This window comes from Hyaena hyaena, unplaced genomic scaffold, assembly GCF_003009895.1.
Source record: "Hyaena hyaena isolate Hyena2069 unplaced genomic scaffold, ASM300989v1 scaffold_586, whole genome shotgun sequence".
NCBI classification, from domain to species: domain Eukaryota; kingdom Metazoa; phylum Chordata; class Mammalia; order Carnivora; family Hyaenidae; genus Hyaena; species Hyaena hyaena.
This window is the reverse complement of record NW_024081218.1, coordinates 397646-425424: the sequence shown is the minus strand read 5'-3', so window position 1 is coordinate 425424 and position 27779 is coordinate 397646. Positions and strand designations below refer to the sequence as shown.

At 35.2% G+C, this 27779-nt stretch overlaps 1 protein-coding gene across 1 annotated transcript in view; it reads right to left on the bottom strand.

Annotated features, from left to right (window-relative positions):
* Positions 1–27779, bottom strand: part of NAALADL2 (N-acetylated alpha-linked acidic dipeptidase like 2) — a 665926-nt gene that overhangs the window by 319583 nt on the left and 318564 nt on the right. The window contains exon 5 of the mRNA XM_039256707.1: positions 16740–16883. Coding sequence (XP_039112638.1) covers positions 16740–16883 — 144 coding nt within the window. The remainder of the gene's footprint in view (positions 1–16739; positions 16884–27779) is intronic.

Sequence of the window (27779 nt, the reverse complement as noted above, 5' to 3'; positions counted from 1 at the left end):
ATAAATAAAACAAAAGTAAAGATGCCCTGAGAGAATGCCTGAGCATCTCCTATATGAGAAAAGGAAATATGCTTAGAGGTATTGTGGTTTTAATTTAGTTGCTATGCATTTTTGTTTGTTTTAAATTAATATAATTTGTTTCCTACAACAGTTTCAGATTTACAGAAAACCTGATCAGAAAGTGCAAAGTTCCCAAATATCCAATGTCTTTCCGCTGACTCTATTATTAACATCTTTGATTAGTGTGATACATTCATTATCATTGATGGCTAATATTAATACATAATTATTAACTAAAATTCATAGCTTATATTAGGGTTCACCCTTTGTGTTATACATACTATTGGTATTGACAAATGCATAAGGGCATGTATCCAACATTATAGTATCATACAGAATAGTTTGATTGCTCTAACAATCTCCTGTGCTCTACCTTTTCATCCTTCCTCTACTCCTTCCTTATTGAAACTTTGGCAACCATTGATCTTTTAAATTTCTCCATACTGTGGCTTTTTCCAGAACATCATACAGTCAGACTCATGTTTGTTTTTAATGTTTAATTCTCTGTTCTACATTTGTTCCAAATAGTCCAATTAAATAAACTTGATTATTACTTTTTAAATGTTTATTTATCTCCAGAGAGAGAGAGAGAGAGAGAGAGAGAGAGAAAGCAGGGCAGAGGGAACAGAGAGAGAGGGAGAGAGAGAATCCCAAGTAGGCTCCATGCTGTCAGCATAGAGCCCAACACAGGGCTTGATCTCATGAACCATGAAACCATGATTTGAAATCAAGAGTCAGATGGTTAGCTGACTGAGCCATCCATGTGTGCCCAGACAAGTTAACTTTAGATAAGAGAGTCATTACTTTTTGTTTTTAAAAAATCTTTCCAGTCTATTTCTTTAGCAAATTCTTACTACACACATCACCAGAAGCAAGAGAAACAAAAGCAACAATGAACTATTGGGACTTTATCAAGATAAGAATTTCTGCAAAACACAGGAAACAATCAACAAAACTAAAAGGCAACCTATGGAATGGAAGAAAATATTTGAAAATAACATATCTAATAAAAGTTTTGTATCCAAAACCTATAAAGTACTTACCAAACTCAATAGCCAAAAACCAAATAGCCCATTTAAGAAATGGGCAGAAGGCATGAATAGACACTTTTCCAAAGTGTCCATCCAGATGGCTAACAGACACATGGAAAGCTATTTAACATCACTCATCATCAGGGAAATACAAATCAAAACTGCAATTAGATATCACTTCAGCCCTGTCAGAATGGCTAAAATTAACAACTTAAGAAACAACAGATGTTGGTGAGGATGTGGAGAAATGGGAATCCTCTTGCACTGTTGGTAGGAATGCACACTAGTACAGTAATTCTAGAAAACAGTGTGGAAGTTCCTCAAAAATTAAAAATAGAATTCCACTATGACCCAGCAATTGCACTGGTAGGAATTTATCCAAAGGATACAAGAGTGCTGACTCGAAGGGGCACATACACCCCAATGTTTATAGCAGCACTATCAACAATTGCCAAATTTGGGGAAGAGCCCTAATAGCCATCAACTGATGAATGGATTAAGAAGAATGGACTAAGAAAACTCCACAATAGAATACTACTCAGCCATGAAAAAGAATGAACTCTTACCATTTGCAAAAAGAGTACAGAGAACTGGAGGGTATATCATGCTAAGCAAAATAAGTTAGTCAGAGAAAGACAGATATCACATGATTTCACTCATATGTGGAATTTGAGAAACTCAACAGATGATCATAGGGGAAGGGAAGGAAAAATAAGATAAAAACAGAAAAGAAGGCAAACCATAAGAGATTCTTAAATACAGAGAACAAACTGAGAGTTGATGGGGGTGGAAGGGTAGGGGATGAGCATTAAGGAAGGCACTAGTTGGGATAAGCACTGGGTGTTATATGTAAGTGATGAATCACTGGATTCTACTTTTGAAGCCAAGACTGCAATGTATGTTAACTAACTTAAGAATTAAATACATACACATACATATAAAAATAAATTAAAAAAAAGATGTTTGCTATACGTTCCTCAAAAATTCTCTTTCAGATGAAAAAAGATCACTTCTGTTTCTACTTCGCTAAGAAATTTTATCATAAGCAGATGTTAAATCATCTTTTGAGATAATTGTAAGTCTTTTCACTTTACAATGTTAAAAAATGCATATATTTTATGGAATTAGCTCTACGTACAGTATGTCTTCTGTAATTGATTACTAATATTTTTAGCATATTTCCATATATTTATAAGTGATCAGTTGACAATTTTACTTACCATTTGTCATCATCTGATTTTGATATCTGGATTATACAACCTCACAAAAATGTTTAGAGATACTTGCTTCTTTTCCTAGATTTTCTAAGAGTTTATAATGTAGCAGGGGGATTTTCCATTTTACAAAGAAGTGTTAGGATTCATACATATTCTGTGTGTGGGATGGGGAAGGAGGGTACATTCTCAATGTATATTCTCATTTCACTTATTATTTTCAAGTAAATAATAATGGTTGTAAATACATTGCGATTTTTTAACATTTTTATTTCTTCTATTTTTGTTCCTTCTATTCCTTTGCTTCCAAAAAAAATACTGCGATGTACATTATTTTTTCATTTTTTTGGTCATTAACTCACTTCTGTTTCTTATTTTTCACTTATAGGTTTTGCTAGAAATAGCTAATTCATTAGTATTTTTGAAGAACCAGTTTTGGGATTTATAGATCCTCATTATATATTTCTTCTGCTTCAGTATTAAGTTCTATGCTTATTATTACCTTTGTTCAATTCTTCCTGGATGCCTTTAAGGCTACAGCTTTTCTATATAGATGTTGTACATTAATTTTTATATAGAGTCTTATTATCTTACATTCTAAATTATTTAAGAATTAATATTCAAATACAGGGTGTGTATTACAGTTGTAATACTGATATCTAGCTTAAATGTAGACAGAAAGCAAGGACTATATGCTACTGGTATTTTGATATTATGTGAGAATTGTTTTGTGACCCTACAAGGTATTGCATCTGATAAATAGAGAATATACATTTTAATAAAATGTTCAATATAAAAATATACCTTCCTTGTTAATGAGTGCAGCATTTTCTATACATGTCCAATAGATCAAACTGGAAAACTGTGTAGCTATAACTTTATGCATTGTTCTTTATATTTTCTGTTAATTATTGAGACATCTTAAAGTTTCTCATATGATTTGTATTTATTAATTACCCTGGTAATACTATCAAATTTTTCTTTGTGTATTTTTAGTCCAGTTAGTTTCATGCATTCATGCATTTGGAGTTGCTATATCTTTTAGATTTCTATATAGAATACATAGAACAATTATTTTTTACATCTTCTTTATCCCAAATTTTTCTTCTAAAGTCTTCCTTCCCACTTTACCTCTGATATTAATATAATTACTCTATTTTTCTTTTGCTTAGTATTTGTCCAATACATATTTTCCCAGCATTGCATTTGCTTTTGCCAGGCATCCCAGGGGCATCTCTGGCTCAGGGACAATCTGTATGCAAATTTCTTGGCTTGGAGTTTCTGTACTACAATAGTAGTGGAAATTCTAAGCTCGAGTTTTTGATTTCTAAAAACAGATTTTTTTTTTCATCCAGAGCTCAGATAGAAGAAAGCTTTCCTCCACCAGTATGTGAATTCCTTTCTAGTCTTCCTACTAGCATCCCATGGTCCTGCTTTTATGTAGGGATGCTAGTTACAACTCCCTGCTCCCTATAGGCATATAACTATGTCTTCTATTTGCATGTGAATGCTATATTCCCACTGTAACTTATCAGAATCTATAACTTCCCAATACCAGGCAACCATAGGGTAAATTCTTTTGTTTATTTCTCTGATTTTTCGTTCCATCTTTATATTTGCTTCTGGATATTTGACTTTCTTTCTTTTTAATGTTTATTTATTTATTTTGAGAGAGAGAGAAACACAGAGAGAGAGAGAGACAGAGACAGAGAGAGAAAGAGAGAGAAAATCCCAAGCAGGCTCCACACTGTCAGCACACAGCCCAACACCAGCCTCAAACTCATTAACTGTGAGATCATGACCTGAGCTGAAACCAAGAGTTGGAGGCTTAACCAACTCAGCCACTCCAGCGTCCCTTGACTTTCTTTTTTGGAATGGAAGCATTTTGAAATGGAAGCATTTCAAATATTTTATCCTGCCTTCTGCACATCCTGAAGTCTAAGATTCCTATTTAGAAGAAACACAGCAGTCTGAGAAAGTAAAGACATTCTTTTGCCTTGAGAAGAATGCTGTATTTACATTGGATCCTTCTCTCCAAGAGAAAGGCCTTCTTTTGTGTCACTGAGCATGGGCCAGACCGAAATAATGATATATAATACAGCAAAAATCACCTTTTAATCTATTTATTTGCATCTCTATACATGATACTGATCCTAATACATACTGTTTTATAATATTCCATATCCATGCCTGACAACAAATATGCAGAGAGTCTGTTTCTCTTCACTGGAAGCAGCACCATGATCCCATTTTCAATTTTTTTTTTTATTTTTTTTTATTTTTTTTATTTTTTTATTTTTTTCCCATTTTCAATTTTAACAATAAATGTCAGCAAAGCTTTGGATAAACTCTTATGATGCATCTACTGCTATTGACATTACTAATTTAAACAACTCATTGGTAAGGCAATATTACTCTGTATAACAATAACAATAGCAACCGTGTATTTTGGAATTCATTCTATAAGATTAATTCAACTCTTTCCAGTATAATCTCTAATAGCAATGACAGAAAACAGCATAAATATCCCAAATGATTTAAATGACATTTCCCTAAATGACTTAGAAAATTATGACAAAATATGGGCCTGTTAAAATGTAAAAATAATAATGTAGAATCATGGATATGCTATAAGCGAAAACAATGTCTTCTGCTCTGCTGGGAGCCACATGGGTCTCGCTGGATGACAGTCACAGTGAGGAAATGGCAGTGTTTGCACAGCACCTGCCATGAGAAATGAAAACTTGTATCTCCTTCTGCTACTACTGTCTCATGTTGGAAATGAGCCTGCTGGTATTGACCAGGCCTCACAATATTCCAAATCAGATCAATATTCCCCACACAGATTCCTCATAAGGAAAAGCATATTCCTGCCTTTTCAAAAGAGATTTTAGATGGAAGTACTGTGATGATTGTCAAAAGGCTCTTCCTATGGGCCTTGCAGATCCAAGACTTAGATAATAAAGAGGGTTAAGGACACAAGACTTACAACTGAGCCTGGCCCTGAGACAAAGAGCCCAATTTAGAGTTAAGGACAGATATCCACCCCCCCCCCATTGTTTCTCCTTGGAGCACAGGCCCCCCCACCCAAGGCATCTTGTGATCAGTATTCAGAGTGACTTATTCTGGCCTTGAATATGCTGACTGCACCCTGTGAAGGAACCTATCGAGGAACTTCTTCTTTTGTGATTATGGGAACAAACATTGTGTTTCTTGAAAGACCTGCTATTCTTAATACTTCTCCTTAAACAAACAAGCTATTGACTCCTGCTCACAAAGAACTAACTTCACCTTTTTATGCTAAAGACATTGTCTTGTATGCTAAAGATACCTTCCTTCCCAATAGGATAAGCATCTAAATCACCTACCTCAATCACTATTGATAAGGTTATGCAGGAGTCTTCTATGAATCTATGTTCTGTGAAATTCTTACATATCAAAGAACTTTGTCATCAGAAATCATTGTCTAAGGCAAGTGCCACTTCTGTGCCATCCCCCAAACACTTATATATAAAATAAAGTTGAGCCCCAGTCAGAGCAGAGATGCCTGCCTGGTGACCAGAAAGAATCTCATCCCTCCCTCGCTGACACCGTCTGTCCTTCAGGGACACCTGGACCCTGCTGGAGCCGGCCTCCAGCACTGCCCATTTCTTCACTGGATTACTTGTTTCTCGGGTGTTGAGTTAAGTAAGTTCTTCATAGATTTTGGATAATAACACTTGATCAGCTATGTCATTTTCAAATATCTTCTTCCATTCCATAGGTTGCCTTTTAGTTTTATTGTTTCATTTGCTGTGCAAAAGCTTCTTATCTTGATGAAGTCCCAATAGTTCATTTTTGCTTTTTTCCCCTTGTCTCTGGTGATGTGTGTAATAAGAAGTTGCTAGAGCTGAGATCAAAGAGTTTTCTTTCTGCCTATGTTCTCTAGTATTTTAATGTTTTTTTTGTCTCATATTAGGTTTTTCATACATTTTGAATTTATTTTGTGTATGGTGTATGGTCCTCCATCCCCTCACTTTCAATCTTCAGGCATCTTTAGGTCTAAAATGAGACCCTTTGTAGGCAGCATATAGATGGATCTTGTGTTTTTATCCACTCTAATCCCCAATATCTTTTGATTGGAAAATTAGTGCATTTACATTCATAGTGATTATTGAAAGACTTGAATTTAGAGCCTTTGTGTTATTTGTAGAGCTCATGTTTCTCATGATGTTCTCTGGTCCTTTCTAGTTTTTGTTGCTTTTGGTCATTTTTTTTTTTTCCTCCACTCAAAGAGTTCCCCTTAAAGTTTCTTGCAGGACTGGTTTAATGGTCACAAAGTCCTTTAGACTTTCTTTTTTTAATTTTTAAAATTTTTAAATTTAATTTAATTTAATTTTTTTTGGTCTGGGAAACTCTATCTTTCCTTCTATTCTGAATTTCTGAATGACAGCCCTGATGGATAAAGAATTTTTGGCTACATAATTTTCCCATTCAGGACATTGAATATATTCTGTCACTCCTTTCTCACCTCCCAAGTTTCTGTTGACATGTCTGTTGCATATCTGATCTGTCTTCCCTTGTAGGTTAAGGACTTTTTTCTCCCTTGCTACATTCAAGATTCTTTACTTGTCTGTGTATTTTGTGAATTTGGCTATGATATGCCTTAGTAATGGTTAGCTTTTGTTGAATTTAATGGGAGTTCTCTGTACTTCTTGGAGTTTAGTATATGTTTCCTTCCCAAGATTAGGGAAGTTTTCAGCTATAATTTGTTCAAATAAAGCTTCTGCTTCTTTTTCTCTCTCCTCATCTTCTAGGATTCCTTTGATAAGAATGTTATTACATTTTAGTAAGTTGTTGAGTTCCTTAATTCTACCTTTGTGAACCATTATCTTTCTTTCCCTCTTCTTTTCAGCTTCATTATTTTCCATGATTTTATCTTCTATATCATTGATTCACTCCTCTTCTTTGTTCATCGTCATGCTTATGGCATCCATTGGAATTGAATTTCATTATAGCACTTTTAATTTCAATCTGACTAGATTTTAGTTCTTTTATCTCTGCTCTAAGGGATTCCCTAGTGTCTTCTATGCTTTTTTCAAGCCCAGCTAGTATACTTAAAATCATTATTTTTAACTTCTTGTCAGACATCTTACTTAAATCCATATTGTTAAATCCCTAGCCATGAAATGGGGTGAAATTTTTGGGGTAAAATTTTCTCTTGTTGTTTTGTCCAGAAGGCTGGGGATGAGGAGGTGGAGGAGGAGGGGAAGAAGAAGAAGAAAAAGAAGGAGGAGGAGGAGGAGGAGGAGGAAGAGGAGAAGGAAGAGGAGGAGGAGGAAAGAAGGAGAAGGAAGAAGAAGAAGAAGAACAACAACAATAACAAACAACAACAACAAACAAACAAACAAACAAAAAAACAAAAAACCCAGATCCTGGGTGTGTTTTGATCTACTTGTTAAAAGAATCTTCCAAAAGGTGGTTACTTTTCTACTTGTAGACTAGCAGATTTTTTTTTTTTTCTCTCAGATCTCTGATTGATTTCTTGGGTGCTCAGAATGATTTGATAACCATCTAGCCGAGTTTAGAAACAAGACATGTTTAGGGTCCCTCTACTCCTCCACCATGTTAGTGCCTTTCCGTGATAGAGGAACTAATTAAATAAAATCACAAAGAAGCATTCCACAAATCTAGAATGTAGGGCACATTCAGGACAACAGATTTGATTCCACAAATCCTGCTGTCAAGAGCAGAAAAAAAGGATCATGCTAGATTAGATGGGATACAATTTATAGGCCTGGATTGCATCTTGGTTTGGATAAACACATTGTAAAAGATGGGATTATTGGTAAAATTTAATATTGTCTTGTTTACAATCATGAAAAAGTGGAGCTCCTTAGATAAATATTTTTCTAAATATTATGTATGGTATGATCTACTTTTGGTAAAAATCCAAAATAAACAAAGAAGAAAACAAAACCTTTAAGTGTATGTATATAAATCTAGAAGGATTTATATGAAGTATCGATAGTGATAACTACTGGGTGATAGAAGTGTGTTCTGAATTGAACTGTTTCTCTTCAAAATTCATATGTTGAAGTCCTAATCCCCCAGTTTAGCTGTATTTGGAGATATGGTCTGTAAGAAGATAATTAGTTAAAGGAGGTCTTAAGGGTGGGAATTTAATCTGATAGGGCTAATGTCCTTATGGAAAGAGAATGCAAACACCACAGGCTTCTCATTCTTTATGTGTGCACAGAGAAAAGGCCATGTGAGGACACAGAGAGAGGACAGCTGCCTGCAAGCCAGGAAGAGACTCTTATCAGAAACCAAATTTTCTGGTACCATAAGCTCGGAGTTCCCAGTCTTGAGAACTGTGAGAAAAATAAATGTCTGTTGTTTAAACTCCAGAGTCTGTGGTACCTTGTTATGGAAGCCCAGCATGACTAATATAGAACGTGCTGATTTGCTTTCCTATTTTTGCTCATCTCTCTTTTCTAACTCATAGCAAACATTAACTGCTTTTGTAATAATAGAAATTAAAATAATTTATTTATTTTAATGTTTACTTATTTGAGAGAGAAAAAGAGAGAGAGAAAGAGAGTGAGACAGAGCATGAGCAGGGGAGGGGCAGAGAGAGAAGGAGACACAGAATCTGAAACAGACTGCAGGCTCTGAGCTGTCAGCACAGAGCCCAACATTGGCCTCAAAGCCACGAACCACGAGATCATGACCTGAGCTGAAGTCGGACACTCAACCAACTGAGCCACCTAGGTGCTCCAGAAATTAAATTTAAAGAGAAAAGTAAAATATGTTTTAGTAGTGTAAAATTTTGGTTCTGAAAAATGTGAAACTCACACACAAACACTGAATGAAAACTGTTTTCTTGGTCCCTTTCATTACATACTTTTCAGCTTAATATCTATCCCTGAGTCTCTCTCTCTCTCTGCCTCTTTCTCTATCTCTTTCTTTCTCTCTCTCTCTCTCACACACACACAGACACACAGACACACTCATCCATTTGTGCATGTATTCTTATGAACTTGCATAATTTAGAAAAAAATATTTTAGGTTTAAAATTATTTTTTAATTTGTAAAATTATCTATATTTGAAGATGTTTTAAATACTTTGTACCTCAGAAAACATAACTTTTCATCTTTGTATCCCTTACACAACTGAAAATTGATTAATAGATTTTCCATATCTTTCTACCAAACCATTCTACAAATCACAAGTTATCAAATTAGTTATCAGATGAATCGTCTGCAACACCAACTGTACTGTATATTTTCCACATTTCCATCCAAATCTATTTTTACCCTTCACCTAGATCTGTACCTAAAGAAGGTAACCTCTATAGAGAACATATACCTAGCTCCTGTATTCTTTGCTTCAGGTTGGGTGTAGCCAATAAAAAACATCAACAAGTCGTCAGCAGGTTGGTTATGAGAAAGATTAGAGTATTTATATTCCATCACCCTCTCTGGCTAGTCACTTGCTGGCAGAGACTGAATTCATTCCTGCACTGAAAGCCTCAGGTCCTGTCATCCTGCCTCTCCTACCTCTTGAGAACCTGCCATTTCCTGTTCTAGTCTCCTTTTTTGTGCCTTTAGGTTTACAAGTACTAACAATTACTAGCCTTGGGGTAGTTCATCATCCTTTCTCTATTTCCCTTTACCTATCCACACTTGTACATTGCCCTTTGGCTAAACTACTTTGAAGTGCACATTTTTAGTGTGTCTTTAATTATTTCCTGATAGAAAACTGATTTATATGTTGACCAATTTAGGTATATTCACTGAATCATCCATACATGTTGCCAGGGAATGAATTAGTGGAAAGGAGGAGGAGAATTCCTTTTATAGTAATAAGGTAGGTTAGGATATTAAGACCAACTTTCCCATTGAAAATAACTTACAATGCTGAATAAAATACAAAATGAATCTTGTTAACAGTATCAACAGACTAGAAAGTAAGGAATTACTAAGTCAAAAGTTAAGATGTGGTGAGAACCCAGATAAGTAAAACAATAAAGCTATTTTCAACCTAAGGGAATTTACTGAACCTGGAGAATCTGTTAATCTTGATGGCCTTAAGAGATGCAAAAGTTAGAAGAAAAAGCGCTGGGACTGTCCAAGTTGGAGAGAAAATAGTTCCAAAAAGAGATTATTCTTCCACAAAGTAGGAGTCCTAAATGATTGCATTCCCCACTCCCATGCAAGAGATAGCAAAGAAAGTTACTTGTGATGGACCAAAACAGGAAAAGGAATCTTTAAAAGGCTATAATTCTAGGGTAACTGTAAAAGAATACGAAAAGTATTTATAATTTCTAAAATAGTAAAGGGAAAAATATAAGAACAAAAAGAATCTAAATCTAAAGAGAGAAATAAAACAAAAGAAAAACAATCATGTAGTACTAATAAGAAACCTAAATTAAGATAAAACTATTTAAGCATAAATACATTAATATTCACATTAAATGCAATGAACTAGATGTTTCAGCTAAAAGATAATCAAGTTATATTTAAAATACAAATAGTTGTGGAGTTTCTGTCTGGCTCAGTTGGTAGACCTTGATCTCAGGGTCATGAGATTGAGCCCCATTCTGGGAGTAGAGTTTCCTAAAAAAAAAAATTAAATTAATAATTGTTAAGAAGAGATGGGAAAAGAGAAATATATAGAAAGATGGATAGTAAAAAAAAGATATACCATAAAGACACTAACTAAAAGAAATAAAAAAGGCTAGTGAGGATAAATTAATATCAAGCCAAATCAAATTTATGACAAGCATTATAAATATAAAGATCACTTCATCTGATAAGTGTTTCAACTAACCAGCAAGAGATGATGTATTTGAACCTATAAACATCTAAGAAATGACCTTAAAATATATGAATCAAAAAATTGACAGAACTACCAGATAAAAATAGGTAAGTCTATATACACAAAAGTGGGAGATTTTAACACTAATAAAAAGATGTAGAATATCTGAACGGCCTGATTGTGGTACCTGGTTTAAGTGGACAGATGTAAAATTCTACACCGGACAACTACACAGTATGCACTCTTTCCAAGTACTCATAGAACACTGGGCAAGAAAGGATACCTCAAAGAAATGTATATAAATAAACTAAAAGTAACACATTCTAATGAAAATTAAGGTTGTTTATACTCTAGCTCAGAAGAATATCATATCACAATGCCAAGCAGCATACAAGTGTTGAAAGCATGGCAGAGAGAGAGTCATGAGATGATACTGCTACTTCCAATTCTAGAACTATGCCATCTGCATGGAGCTGTAGAAGTTACTGAGACTTTACAATTCAGAGACTCCAACGTCAAGACATGTTTGGATAATTGAATACATGAAGGAAATAGCAGGATATAGAACCAGAAAGGCACTGTGGAAACAGCCCATTGTAAAAAGAAGATCAGCAAAATATAAAGATAAGATATGCTCTAATGGAGTTTATCATGTATTTAAACTGCCAAGTTTAGGTGAAGTTTCTGTAATTTGAAAGAAGTGACAGGCACTTGAGAAATTATGTGATGAGAATAAAGGAAATGATAAAAATTGCTGAGAAACATTGGGAATTGAAAAATACTTGCTACAATAATTCTGCCTAAGAGTATACTTCTCAGGTTGTCTTTAGGTCTTTTAACAAACAAACAAACAAACAAACTCTAGACTGAATCTAGGCTGAATCATTTCCAAAAATCAAAACTGTCAAGACAGAAAGCTGGGAAACATGAGAAGTTCTGGGTGAATGACAGATCTGTCACCCTTAGTAAACGAAGCCTGCACTCCCTAGGAAAGAGAGAATTGACTGTACTTTCTGTGGACTTTGGACAATAGGTTTCCCACCTATGTTCACTCTGTTTAAGACAGAGTAGTTTAAGATGAGTAGTCCTTCAAAGTCATTTCTGAAGCTTTTTTTTCCTTTTGTCTGAGGACTTCACTCTGACAGCTCTTGAAGGCTGATCTTTAGTTCTACGGATTACTCTGTTATCAGCTTCCAGTTCAGACTCCTTGGTTCACTGTGCAACTGGCTGCTTGAAGAGCCATAAAATTGAGGTGTCACCATTGCACAGTTTAGTGACTCCTAACATTTGTCATGACACTGATTGTAAAAGTATTGTAGCTTACTGAATTTTTGGAATACAAGTGGCCTCTATATCTATATGCATCCCATATAGAAATCGTCAAGACAAATTAAAATTTTCCCATGTTCTTTTGGATATGTTCCTCCAGATTCATGGCTGGAAACTATTAAACTTACTCTTCCCTAACACAAGTTTTCAATTCTCTTATTATTATTATTTATTTAGGTCTACTGAGAATTTCTCTTTCGCAAGTCCCAAAAAGGGCCATATCTTATCATTTCCATACTGCTCCATTATCTACTTGATATATCTACCAAAAAACTCTTTAACCAGAATAACATAATGTACTCCTGGATCTTCTCACATGTAGAACTTTAGGGACTACTCTGAAAAGGTTGATTAATCTCATTTGTAACTAAAAATAATACTGAATGCTACTGCACTAACTTTTCTGGCTAATAAATATTTCCTAAAAACCTAATATTTACTATTTGCCAATAAATTTTAGTATAACCTCAATTTTTGGATATGTTCAATATATCTTTTTAAATCTCTGCTCAGAAAATGATAATAATTAATACTTTTAAGTAGCTATTAACAAATTAGAAATATAAATCTTCAAAATACATTTGAAATGTATAAAAAATATAACTGACATTATCACTATATTATTCTAATTAAAATAATTTTAATCAAAGAATATATAAAATTGTGAACAGGGAAATGGTAAATATAGATATATAGGTATCTTCATTTGAAGAGAACATGTAAATTTACTCATGTAAAAATGTGTTATCGCTGATGACATTAATTTTTATGCAACATTGAAATAGTAATTTTTTATTCATCAAATGTGATTCATCAAATATATTATAATGTTTCTTTAACTTAGTTCACTTAAATTTAAATTAAAGTAATGGATTTTAAACTTCCTCCTCTCCTTTTTCCACTTTATTCATGGTTTTTAACCATAAATTTAGACCAATAACCGTAAATTAAATTTCCATATTTTGGTTGATTCTCAGGGAGAAAGACTGATAACATATTAGATAGATCAATGGGTAAAGCTTACTAAAAGTAAGACCATGGAAAATAAAATACAGTCAATATGCAATCATCTAAGCAAGCCATTTGTGTGTATGTCTGCGCATATTTTCCTGATTCTTTTTCTATTCCTCAAGCAATTCTCATTCTCTCAGGACTTTCCATAAATCACTGTGCTTTCCACTTTACTTTGCTGAACCTATTTCATGAATGCAGATCTTTAATACCTTCATTTAGTTCAAGTTTTATGGTCTGTTTCAGTTAGGTAGCTTTTTGTTGCAAGGAACTAAAAACCCAACATAGACTGACTGGAAAAAAAAAAATGGTAGAGGGCATGTATTGACTCATACATATGGCCAGTTCAGCAGACTTGGCTTCAGACAAAGCTTTAGGGTTCAAATTCTATGAAGACAGTTTCCTCTCTCTCTCTCTCTCTCTCTCTCTCTCCTCCCATTATTCATTTGTACCTCCCTTGTATTGGCTCCATTTTCAGGTAGGCTATACTCCCAAAGTCTCAAGCATGTTACCAAAGATCCTTGGGCTATATTCTTTTTTGCTCAGCTTTGGTGTTAAAGTGAGTCATTGCTCAAATAAATTCCAAAAATTGAGTCTTGGCCCTATATGACCAATATCATCCTTAATCAACCATCATAATATGGTTGATGTGATATGCCAATAGATTTGAACTAATCAGGATCTGTTTCTAGAGCTTGGGATGTGTTCAAACCTACTCAATCTATATTCCTGGGAAATGCTGGAAACAGTTCAAAAAAGCGGAGGGCCGAAATGGATTCTAAGAAAGCAAATATGATAAGCAAATTCCACTAGATTGTTGTCTGAACTACAGAGAATTGGTATATATAAAGGATTAAGTGGACAAGATGAGTAATCAGTTGATTTGTATACATATTTTTATTGTGCTCCTGCCTAACTTCTTGGTGAAGATTTTCCTACACTAAGGCTCAAGACTAAGAAAATTCAACAGTAAGATATAATTATAATATGCTTTAAATTAATTTGTAATCTATAAACTGTCAGTATTGTTCTTACTGCTCCAAAATAGAGCACTTTCTTCTGTAACTTTTCATGTTACATTCTTTCATATATCATAATAATATTTAATGTGTTTATGAGAAAACTTATATGTCAATTATCTTGGCTGTATCATGAGTATTATTATCCAAAACATTGGGGGTAAAGGGTTGTTATCCTACATTTAGGACTAATTTAAATTTAAGAACTCATGCTCCACCACTATTTGGGAAATCTAAATGTAAACCCTATCTTTAAAAAGATAATGTAGGGGTGCCTGGGTGGCTCAATCAGTTAAGTGTCTGACTTCAGCTCAGGTCATGATCTCACAGTTCATGGGTTCAAGCCCCGCGTTGGGCTCTGTGCTGACAGCCAGCTCAGAGCCTGGAGCCTGTTTCAGATTCTGTGTCTCCCTCTCTCTCTGATCCTCCCCTGTTCATACTGTCTCTCTCTTTCTCTCTCAGAAATAAATAAAAAAACATTAAAAAAATAAAATAGAAAATATATTATAAAAATTAAATTAAAAAATAAAAAAATAATGTAAGTACCTATTATAACGTGAAATATCTTCTTGATTTACATACATCTCCATCTGAATTTTTCTAAAAACAATAATAGCTACTATATCCATGAGGAAAACTTGATATGCCATAATTCCTTAGAAAGCAGGCCTATCTTGTTGCATTTTATTTTTTCTTTTAAGAGAGAGGAAATGTGAGCAGTGGAGGGGCAGAGAGAGGGACAGAGGATCTGAGGCAGGCTCCACACTGACCGCAGTGAGCCAGATATGCAGGGCTTACTAAACTCAAGAAAGTGACCTTTTGCATAGTGTGCCATTATTACACAGATATTTAACATATTATGGAGGAAACATAGAATTCTTTGATAAGAAAGACACTTGCTAACATAACATTTTACACTTTGCAAAAATACTGCAGTGCACATCATAACTTGCTTCTCAGACCAACTTGAGATACTAAAAGGTTAGTTATCCTTCTGTAGATACAGCGATGGCAGCTTCCAGGGAACCAGCATGTCGATCGTCAGCTCACTAAGGGCAGGATGGTGGCTGGAACACATTAGGGGCTCTGAATATCAAATTAATTCATTCATTGAATCTGGGCTTAAATCTGGTCTTTTACAAGTTTGTTGCTTTCCTTACAACTAAAGTATTATTATAGCCTTCTCTACATATTTTAACAAATAGACCCCATGATCAATTTTCAGAACTCAGAAAAAAAGACCAGAAGAGCAAAACAAAACAGAAAGCTCCTCTAAGGCTTCTGTATTCCTGCTTTAAGGAAACAGCCGTATCGTTGTTTTCTAGATTTCCTACTTGCTCAATCAATAATCAGTTTGGGAGGCACTCAATCGATAGGACTTTGAAAAAGTGTATGCATTTGTCTAACAAAGGGCAATCCTGAATGCATTCAGAATTTTGGGAGGTTTTTTGTTTTGTTGTTTTTTTGTTTTTTAGGCGTCTTCAAAATACTTTTTTTTTTTTTTAATGTTTTTGTTGTCAAGAGAAAAGCAGATGAGATAAAACATGGGTAGGTGAGCCAGCAAGTCTGGACACAAAAACGGAGTCCCTGAGTTGAATTTTCCGAAAACTAGATACAAATTTAACAATATGTAAAGAGCGTCTCTTCTTTAGAATGCCAATGCTGAGGCTGGAGACAGAAATAAGATGCAGCCTGTGGCTTGCACCCTCCCCCCTCCCACTCAGGTAGCTTAACTACTTCAGTTTTATTCGATCTGCTACAACAAGGCCTGACAAACTGCACCTCAGCACAAGAAGCATCTCTCAGGCGATGATGCGTAAAGACACAGGGATTTTTTAGTCAATCGCAGGAATTAGGCTTTAATGCTTTCTACTAAAAGACTTCAGACCCCAGATAGCTGACTGCTATCCACTGAATCTTGGCAGGCAAAGAGACTGCTGGAGCTGAAGTGAGGAAGCCACGTTAAGCAGATTTCCATGAATGTACGAAATGCTTTATTTGCAAAGCTGCTTTTCTTTGTTGCAGTTTAAAATGCTTTTTTCTTTTCCTTTTTTTTTTAAATCTCTAGGTTTGATCAATTCTCCATCTTTATCAAAATTACTTTCCAAAAATGTCCCTTAAAGAACCACAGAAGAGAAATAAATGCTCATCTCACCAAAGTAAGGTTTTTTTTTTTTAAGAATAATTGTCAAAGTGTCAATTTAAGAGATTAAAAATGATCACAGTCCTTACAAAGACTACAAAATACACACAAAGACATTAAATACTTTACCGTTGTTTGGCAGTTCTAGAGGGCTACAGATACCGTTTTTGGTTCTGCTGTTTGGTGAAGAGATCAGTTTCGCAACAAGAGATGCTGAAATGGGCTGTACCAGGAGGGTCGTGAGGTTTGGTCGGTTTTGCCTAAAGCTTCCATCTAGATTCAGAAGAGAAGGGAACAGAATCCTTAGCAAACAGAAATTAAAAACACACGAAGAGAAGTTTTTGTCATAAGTATTCAAAATCTGAACCATATGTTTATTTTAGTTCTTTTGTTTATTCCTTAGTTATACTCTATTTATTAAAACTTATGTGAGGCACGTCAGTCCAAATACTATTATGTATCCTAGTTAATGCTGGCAGAATATTCACCTGCATTTACCTCCATTCTCTCATAAGACCAGGTCACTGGAGACTATACAAAAATACTGAAAATCTGCCAGTCCACCAATAAAACAACTCACCAAAAACAACCCATGTTAAAACCCATCAGTCAATAGCCCATCCATATAGAGAACTTCAAATCAACTCAACTGTGCCATCATTAAGTAGGTGCAGTCAGCCAAGGACAATCTTAGAATGGCACATAGCAGGTGAGCTCATGAGGATAAGAGTAAGGAGATCAGGAGGCTCAAGGATGGAGGTTACCAGGAAGACAAAAATAATGGAAGAGCCAGATGTGTGCTTCTGTACTGAGAGGATATTTACAACAGAGATTAGAGAGTATGTGAGGATCGGGGCGCCTGGGTGGCTCAGTCGGTTTAGCCTCCGACTTCGGCTCAGGTCATGATCTCACAGTTGAGGGTACGAGCCCCACATCAGGCTCTGTGCAGGCATCTTGGAGCCTGGAGCCTGCCCCAGGTTCTGTGTCTCCCTCTCTCTCTAACTCTCTCCTGCTCACGCTGTCTTTCTCTCTCAGAAATAAATAAAAACATTTTTAATTTTTTTTTAAAAAAGAGAGTATGTGAAGATCTTCTAGGTACACAGAATGATAAGAAATCTAAAAATTAGACAATCTTTAGCTTCAAAGGGATCAAAAGTTGTTCAAGAAGGAAATGCAATCATCATACAATGTGAATAATATTTACATAGTCATAATAATATAAATAATGACTATTTAACACAAAAAATTGGATATTCCTTCAGAAAGAAAAGCAAAGGGAAAAATTCATGGATGAGGACTCATGGAGCAAACTGCATCTTTATTTTCCATAGTGGCAATAGATAAAACTGAAAAATGAATTAAACTCTTAAACATGCTTCTGAGACACAGAGAGGCAAATATAAAATGCAGGGAACAACTAAAAATACTGAAAGGAATTAAGTGTTTGCCTTTGGGAGAGAGGTGGGACATAAAAAACATAGAGAAGGAGGGGAGAAGATGAAGTTTTTGTAAACTAACCTTAGAATTATTTTAATATAGTCGTCTATAACTTTGAATAAAAAACAAAAATTAAATAAAAATAAGGAGAGGAAACCATGGTAACACAAGTAAAAGCAAAATACACAAGTACTCAGAGTAAAGAGAATGGAGGGAATAAATTAAACTTTGCTTAAGAATTAAAAAATACATATTCAGTTTATATATTGATATGGACTCAGAGAGGAAATACACAATGGAATGACTCTATCAAGTCGCCAGAATGTCTGTGAACACAGCGCTTCATTTTTCAGAAGTTTTATTAGGGAAAATGATTGCCAAAGGTTTTCTCAGAATTTAATTTGATAGGACTGTAGGGGGTGCGGACTCAACCACACTAGTATCCAGGCTGCAGGAGGCAGATTATAAATGAGAAAATATGTTACAGAAGTGCTCCCTTAATTTATCATCTGGAAAACCACAAGACTAAAACAAAATGATATTTAGCTTAGGCCTATGGCAGCCATAGCAGCCATAGCTTTGAAGGGAAAAAATAATAAAGATTTAAGCTTCGAATCAGTTTTGTTATGTAAACACAATGCTGGTTGCATAATTCAGTAACTCCTTTTGTATGGGTATATGACAGCGCATTTCGATCACAATGTAGTACATCGCTTCCTAGCCATTTTCATGTCGGAGTACCAAGACTGGCTGTATAATCTGCAGGGCCCAGAACAAGATGACAATGTGGGACTTCTTGTTCAGAAAGCATGAAGAATTTCAAGATGGCAACAGCAGAGCATTAAAACAAGTGTGGACCCTTCCGAGTAGGGGCCTATGCAACGGTGCAGGTTGCATGCCCATGATCCAGACCCTGCAGGATTCACCAGAAGATGCTAGCAGTCATTCATCCTACTGATGAAATCCAAAAGGAATTTTCAGTCTCCAAGGAAGCTGCCCTCAGCCTCAAGTGACCAGCTCTAGTCTCTATTGTTCCAGGCTGCACCTGGGGCCACAGTGGTTAATATCTCAACGTATAGATGGTGTCCCTCAGCACACCAGCCAGGAAGCTCTGATATAGCCAGCTTATTATGTTTCTTCAGCATATATTTTCTCCCTCAGCCCTTACCTTCTGGATTTCTAGTGTACATAGGACAATAAAATGATATTTCTGAGAAACGTGAAATGTTATTTTGATGTTATCATGGATGTTAGGTGCTGACACATTACCAACACAAAATGAAACTTTTATTTATTTATTTATTTATTTATTTATTTTTATTTTTGAGACAGAGAGACAGAGTATGAGCAGGGAAGGAGCAGAGAGAGAGGGAGACACAGAGTCTGAAGCAGCCTTCAGGCTCTGAGCTGTCAGCACAGAGCTTGATGTGGGCTCGAACTCATGAACCATGAGATCACGACCTGAACTGAAGTTGGATGCTTAACCAACTGAGCCACCCAGGCACCCCAAAATGAAACTTCTTAAAATGCTGCATAATCTCCCCAGATCAAATAGTGAACTCTTTAGTTTGCCATTCAAGGCTCTTCACAATCTCAGACTTTATATTTTAAACACTGTTTCCCATCATTCCTCTCCATACATCTTATGCTAACACATAAGCTGTCTTTGACATATTCTGCGATGTATGATCTCCGGGTTTTGGCTTAAGCCATTCCTTCTATGTCGTTTGCTCTTCCCATGCATCACATAGGTCTGAAGTATACATTTCCTTTAAAACCAAGCTCAAAAGTCATCCTTTTATAAGAAGGTTTCTCTGTCATCCTCAACTCTATGTGATAATTTATGCACCTTTTTTTTTTTGTAGTGCTTGTCATTTCTAATTAACATTATCATTACATACTTATAAGCATTTCATACTTATCACTTTTTAACTTTGTTTCTCCTCTTTAAACTCTAAAATCCTTAAAGACAAAAAACAAGTATTCCATATCATTGAGTGACATGCAATGCCTAGCACAATGCCAGGAACACAACATGATCAGCATTTCTTTGAAAAATGGTTTCAACACCACTATCTTATTGGTTTTCTGAATGCTTAGTGGAACAATGATACAACCAAAGAATAAATTACATTATATTCTATTAATACTATGTTTGCTATACATTTGTGGTTTTTTCCCCAGCTAACTACTCTCCCACAGCAGACATATCACATAGACTTTCCAAACCTATCTATCCTCATCAATTCACTGGTTAACCTTGCTGTAAAATTAGCTTTCGTGTGAAAAAAAGACTATCTTTATAAATAAAATAATCTGAGATGTATTTATCTGTTAATGAAAAATCAATAACTGCATTACTTTTTTCTTTATAATGCTCTATCAGGCATATGAAACAATATATTTAAAAGTTAAATATGAGTGCACCCTAAACCCTAATTGATTTGTACTCAAATCTTTGATTTGTTTCTTGCATGAGTAATAGACTTGCATTAGTTTTGAAATATCTGAAGTGGTTCATTAATTTTTCACCTTCAGCTTAACGGAAATTTGACAAACAGTTCACTTATGAGAGCAGACAGTATAAACAGGACTTTACAGTATACTAAGATTAAATAATAGACAAATGTTATTTTCTAACTCATTTATTGAAGAAGAGCTGAGAGACTTTTATTGTGTGACATTATTAAGAGGCTTTGAATAAAAATAAATATATGTACCATTTTTGATCATTTACATTTTATTTTATTTTTTTAAAGTAATTTTTTTAATGTTTTATTTATTTCTAGGAGAGAGAGAGAGACAGCGTGAGCAGGGGAGGGTCAGAGAGAGAGGGAGTCATAGACTGAAACAGGCTCCAGGCTCTGAGCTGGCAGTCAGCACAGAGCCCGACGCGGGGCTCGAACCCACGAACCGCGAGATCATGACCTAAGCGAAAGTCGGACGCTTAACCGACTAAGCCACCCAGGCGCCCCTGATCATTTACATTTTAAAACACATTGATGAACTATAAGAATCCACTAGGTGGGTGTTGAAAATCAGGCAGAATGTGTGCCTTGATGCAAAGGGCACTGAACGGAAAAGATGTTTGCATTACCTCTTAGCATTCCTACTATTCAATTAAAGCATGGATATCTTGCCCTGTTCATTGTTTATGCTCAATGAAGAATGACACTAACTTATATTTTAGTAGATCTCTGGTTCTCTCTTCACTTTATGTACTCTGCAAGCTATATAAAGATCCAAGTCAAACCATGCCATCAATAGCCCAATCTCTGACACATTGGCACCCGAATATAGCAGAAAGAGGAAACTGGATGAAGTCAGAGTCCCAAGTCCGACTTCATCACTGACTCTCCCTGTGAAGTGTAATATATAAACGATTTCAGTATACTCATATTGTCATCCCCTCTACTATACCTGAACAACCAAGATGACACCGAAGGGCATTCATTATGCTGACTTACTGAAAGAGAAAGAGCATATGAGCTCAGAGGCCAAAAGCCTGGCCCATAGTAGGTGAAACGTAGAAGAAATGAGGTTGGAAATAAGTGAAAAGGTTTTCTGGTTGTACATATTTAGTAGATTTTGGATTATGCTTTTTTCAAGTTGTTGATGTCCACTTCAATCATATTTGGTTATGTGAATAAAGAAATCTGAACACTGTTACCACCTGCACATTTTTTATGTGGCAAGATGGAATTCTTTTAAACTCAGTTGAAAAAGTGCAAGTTGAAAAACAGCAAGTACTGATTCCTCAGAGAGTATTAAAAAACGAAACCTTCAGAAACTAGACATCTTAGACACTGGGATCCTCAGATTAATTCACCAAGAAGTGAAGTGAGGTTAAAAAGTGAGGTTAAAAAACAAACAAACAAACAAACAAAAAACAAAAAACAAAGAAAAAACACCCAAATGCTAGTAAATAAAGCAAGAAGAGCTTTGTGTGGGTTGGTGATGATTATGTGTTGCCATCAGAGAGGATAGTACATCAGAGAGGAAGTTGAGGGAAGTAACTCAGCTCTCAGCACCTGTGTGTGTAAACATAAGATCCAAGCTACATGATATAAAATAGTGGAGATCCTATAGACTCTTTTTATTCAATGTGTAGTCCTTGGACAAGCAGCATGGACATCATCTAGGAAGTTATTAGAAACACAAAGTCTTGGGGTACCTGGGTGGCTCAGTCAGTTGAGCATCCAACTTTGGATCAGGTCGTGATCTGGTGATTTGTGAATTTGAACCCAGCATCCAGCTCTGCTAACAGCTCAGAGCCTAGATCCTGCTTTGGATTCTGTGTCTTCTTCTCCCTCTGCTGCTCCCCGGCTTTCTCTCTCTCTCTATGTCTCTATTTATTGTTTAAATAAACATTAAACAATTTTTTTTTAAATTCAGAGTCTTAAACTCCACCTCAGACCTTCTGAATCTAAATCTGAAGTCTTGGAGATCCCCAGGTAATTCATATGCACATTAGTCAAGAACTGTCCTAAATCATTATATATTTTTCCACAGCACAACTTACATAATTTTCATAGCAAAGAAGACATAAAAAAACAGGATGAAGAAGATAAAAAATAATGGGGTGTGTTTGCTCACCTTTCCCAAAATTAAAGATGAAAGAACCTTCAATTGTATCAATAAACCCCAACCCAACAGTTTTCTCAGAGTCTCTTTTAAAATGGGAAACGAGGCTTCTTGTATGCTGTCCCTAAATAATGAGTGTAAATTGGATCCAGAGCCCTTCTTTTTGTTTATGTCCTTTCCCCAAAGATAAATTCAGTGATTCAAGATCAAAATTACATTTACAACAGTTTTCAGCCATGAATAAATATTACAATAGCTAACTGATGTGACTTCTTTTTTTCCCCTTGGTTTTCAACAATTCTAATTCATTATAGTTGAAGACTCACAAACCTAAAATGTAAATACTGCCTACTTGCCAGCGAACCAAGCAATCAGAGAGCTTGAAAAGCAGAGACTTAAAAAACAAAACAAAAGCATTTTGTGCTGTACTTTTAGAGAAAGACCCAAACAGCAAAGGAGCACATTGATATCAGTGATGTTATCCCAGAATATTTTATTTGACTTTCTCCAGAGAACTGCCACTTTGACAGAAATCAGACCATTAAATAACTGGCGCAAATGTTTTTTCATTTTTATTTTAGCTCACTAAATTTACAGTTATTTCCCTGAAATGACCAGTGCACTAAATTGGCTAGTCATTTTGTTGCCCTTGTAAATACAGCTGATCTTTTATTATTTCAGTATCTCATAACCTGCTGGTTATGAATATCGCCATCTTCCCTCAAGCTAGTGAAATTCAGTACTGTGTTCTTTAGGTTATTATTTAAAAAAGAAATATTTAACACTTAAAAATTCTTTGTGCTATGCAGTCTTCTTGGGCCTCCTTTGTTCTCCTGGTGTCTCTGTGTATACATACATACATACACCCACACTCACATATACACATGGATATATTTTTACCATATAGGGTTTTGTATTGATAATCATTTTCATAGCTAAAATGAAGTATTGTTTCTTTAATTTACATCATATTTCCTGCCTGCCCTCAAACTAATATAAATTGTAGGTCTAAAAGCTGGCTGTTTACCCAAATCTTAAATGTCTTTGCATGTGCCCCCACATATATCCTCATTTATATATTTAGTAAACACTGTTCTGTTCTAATTTCCTTTTTATTTTCTGCTCACTGACCAGAGTTTAAGCTTCTCAGGGGCTAATTCACTGTTATATTCCCATGGCTTAGCCCACTGCACAGTAAAAGCAGCATCATTTGGATGAATGATCAGATCGATGTGCAAGTGAATAATTTTTTTTGTCTGATCATAAACCTAAAACTCATGACTCATGATATAAAAGTTGCAATCACAAAACCCTAAAACTGTAGACACAGATGGTCTCATCTCCTCATTTCATTGGTCCTCTCCTAAGCTAAAGCATCTTGCCATATTCCCTAGTAATTATCACAGTATTTTAACACTTAGCTAATGTGTTGTAAAAAGTCATAAAGGGGATAGAAAGTAACATGCTTGTTTATAAAACAAAGCATCTCTATAATCTGCTATTAAAAGAGCATAGAGAATATGTATAGATTTATTTTTAAAATAGTATACAAGAAAAATCTGTTAATATTTTTAATGTTTATATTAATATTTGCTAATTTAATTTGAGCTCTCTCTTTCCAGTAAGTTTATCCAAAGTTATTGATTATGAATATGACACAGGCTCAGCACGAGCTGACAGCTCCTTCATGACTTTTCCCACCACTAAAGATATTTTTCTTTACTGGTTAGATATATAAACTCTAGATCTATATTGGTAAAGTGAAATTATTTGGGGCAAAGGGCATTAAAATACAAATTATCATTATTCTCTCCCCTCAAACAAATATGCTTGGATCTTCCATATATTTGTGGATGCCATAGACATTCAAATAAAGAAGAGTTTTTTATTATTGTCTTAAAAAGTCTTGATTAATGTGCAGTTAAATGAGGTGCTATGCTTCATTTGGGCTGGTATACAGGACACAAGCACACTATTTAATTAAATTGTTAGCTGAAATCTGGTAGGTTATAATTGCATTTACTATTATTTAGAGAATTATGAGAAAATATTTTTATAAATACCTTACATGTTTTGTTTTCTTTTAAATGGCTTTCCAACACATTGCCACATTACTTCAAAGTCCATTCCTATGCTTCAAGTAGATGGTGGTCATCATTAACAGCATGCGCTTTAAAGCATTTTTGTAGTCTGCTCCTTTCTACTCAAGAAACAGGACTTCCTTTGGCACAGGGTTTTATGTCACTGAGTTTCAGTTGGTAAGTTTGTTATTTTAAGTGAATATTCAGATGTACAATGGCAGTGGCAACATTCAGATATTGACAAATATTTTCTTAATTCTATTTCAGAGGAATGACTGATGATATGAGAACTGATTTCCCTTTCCTTGAAAGTCTAAATATTTCTGGGGCACCTGGGTGGCTCAGTCAGTTAAACGTCCAACTTCGGCTCAGGTCATGATTTCACAGTTCATGGGTTCGAGCCCCGCGTCAGGCTCTGTGCTGACAGCTAGCTCAGAGCCTGGAGCCTGCTTCAGATTCTGTGTCTCACTCTCTCTCTGATCCTCCTCTGCTCACACTGTCTCTCTTTCTCTCTCTCTCAGAAATAAATAAAACGTTAGAAAAAAAAAAAGTCTAAATATTTCTATTTTTTTGTATTCACCATTTGTCTACTCAGACTATTCATTCCCTAAAGCATTCCAAGAACATGACAATTTGGAAACAAACCATAAACTATATCATAAGAAAAACAAACTAAGAGACAGATAAAATATCTAGTTTGTTCTTTACTTCAAGGAGAGTAGTCTAGATTCATAACTGGAATAATTGGCCATCTGCACATTACATGTAATATAAGCAAAGCAATCCTCTTCAGAGGCATTCCCCCGAGAAGCTTCCCATCTCAAACTTGAAGGGTATGAACATCGGAATGATTTGCAAAGTTTCTAGTTTTAGGAACAGTGTAGTTTGCATTTTTCAAAAGATAGCAAATAAACTATGAGGATGTGTTTGTTGGTTGTTGTGAAAGTACACAACCATTAATTTACAATAAAATCCTTCATACCAGATTGTAACAGGAACACATTATTTTATGTGGCTAATTAGAAGAACAGGCAGAAAACCAATGTTTTATTTCTGGATTTACTTATTTTTTGGATGTTTTTGATAATAAAAGTAGAAAATAATTAACCCTTGCTCTCCTGATATAGATATTAGATTAAAGGAGCTATCAAATATGCAGTGCTTCCCAGATCTTCTACGATTCTTGTGTATTTTCTATTTCTGAAAATAGAAACACTGATACAAGAAAGGGACCCTGGCTCAGTCCAGAGACCAACATCTGGTTCTTACTCTTCCTCTAAAGGGGAAGTGACTCTGGGAACGTTTTTCACCTCTTTGCAGCCTTAAACTCATTATGTATATAATGTCTAAGGACTTCAATTTTTAAAGTTTTGATTTTAAACTTGTCTATGGGAATGTAAATAAATTAACAGTTTCCTCTCCAAAATGGGTTTCAAAATGTCATATGCTGCTTTATAATCCTGACAGTAATTTAATATAAATATTTCTCATCTTAGTGTTGAAATAGGCTCTTTACATTTAGATGGTTACATCTAAATTTGAGGTGAATATCTCATTATCATTGCAGAAAAGTCCCTCAGATGTGGAAAGGGTAATATGAAAGATGTCCATAAATTTCCAACATGGCTTATCATTTTTCTTACACTACAATTAAAATTATTTTTACTAATAATCATACATAGAGTTATGATTTGAAAATTATCACTCCAGTATTTTGCTGTAATGGTGTATACTGGGAGAAGAAACACCCGGAAGGAAAAAGAAAAAGTAGAGATTTTAAACATATGCCATGGAAAAAAAAATTCCCTTCTTTTAATAAACCACAGATTGATCATCAAGAATTATCTCTACAGAGTGGCACCTGTGTGGCTCAGTTGGTTAAGTGACTGACTCGATTTCAACTCAGGTCATGATCTCACAGTTCATGGGATCGAGCCCCGTATCGAGCCCCGTGCCAAGACTCACATCAAATCCACATCGAGCCCACTTGAGTTGCCTCTACACAAAATTCCAGTCAAAAATATTCTATTAATAATTCTCTTTCCTAATTTAGATGTGTGAAAATTTTCTGACTGAAAAGCCCTATAATTTGGCAAATGTAATTTAGCAATTTGTTTTGTATGTACATTTCCTGCAAGTATTTTATGAAATGAGACCCAAATTAACATTAAAAAAAAAGCCGCTGATATAATGCTTTGCCTATTTTCTTACTAAGGTAATATATTTAGTGTACTGAAAGGTTATTTCACCAAAATTAAGTCTTCTTTGAAGTCACAGAAAAGGCTGTAATGACACAATGGGAGACATGGCTATGCTTAGTATAGTTAATAAGCTAGGGTGTACTGTGAGGACAGGACCAGTGTCTTTGTTAGTGCTTATATGTAAGACTTCAAATAGCACTGGGCACAGTCATCTTTTAAAAGCTTTTTTATGATAATGGAGCTTGAACAAAATTCAGAATTATTCACTTTGGCCTAAATTTTCTTTCTAGCTTCTTCATGTAATAATCTTAAAGTCCAAAGATGTAACATTACACCCTGCACTACACATCATGAACCTTTTTGGTCATTCTTAGTCGACATTATGAATGTTTCTTAGAAGAGGTCGAAAATGAGTGGGATGTTAAGTGGCCACAAGTTGTTCTAAGCAAGAATACATCCCCGTTGGCAATACTATATCATTGCATTTTTGTGGCAGTTGGATTGGGATTGGAACAGAGAGCCCAACAGATATGAGAAGGGACAGACGATCCAAAATGTCCAGTTTTGTGACTGGAACTATTCAGGGAATAGAAGGATTTCAGAGTGGTCAGGAAACCCATGGTCTTTAACAGGGTATGTGAAATGAACTAGCAAGGCAAAAAGGCTTCAGCAGGCCTGGAGAGGATATGTATTCCCGAAATAAGGGAGAGACTGATACTTGAAAAAGACAGTGATGAGTTCGGTGGAAGCGAAAAATAAACTGCTAATGGGTGAGTGGAAGAGCAGGGTCCCATGACCAGTCAGTGGTCAGCATGTCAAAGTTTGGCCCATGAAGTGACTTTTCTTGACTCATTACAGGAAAATAA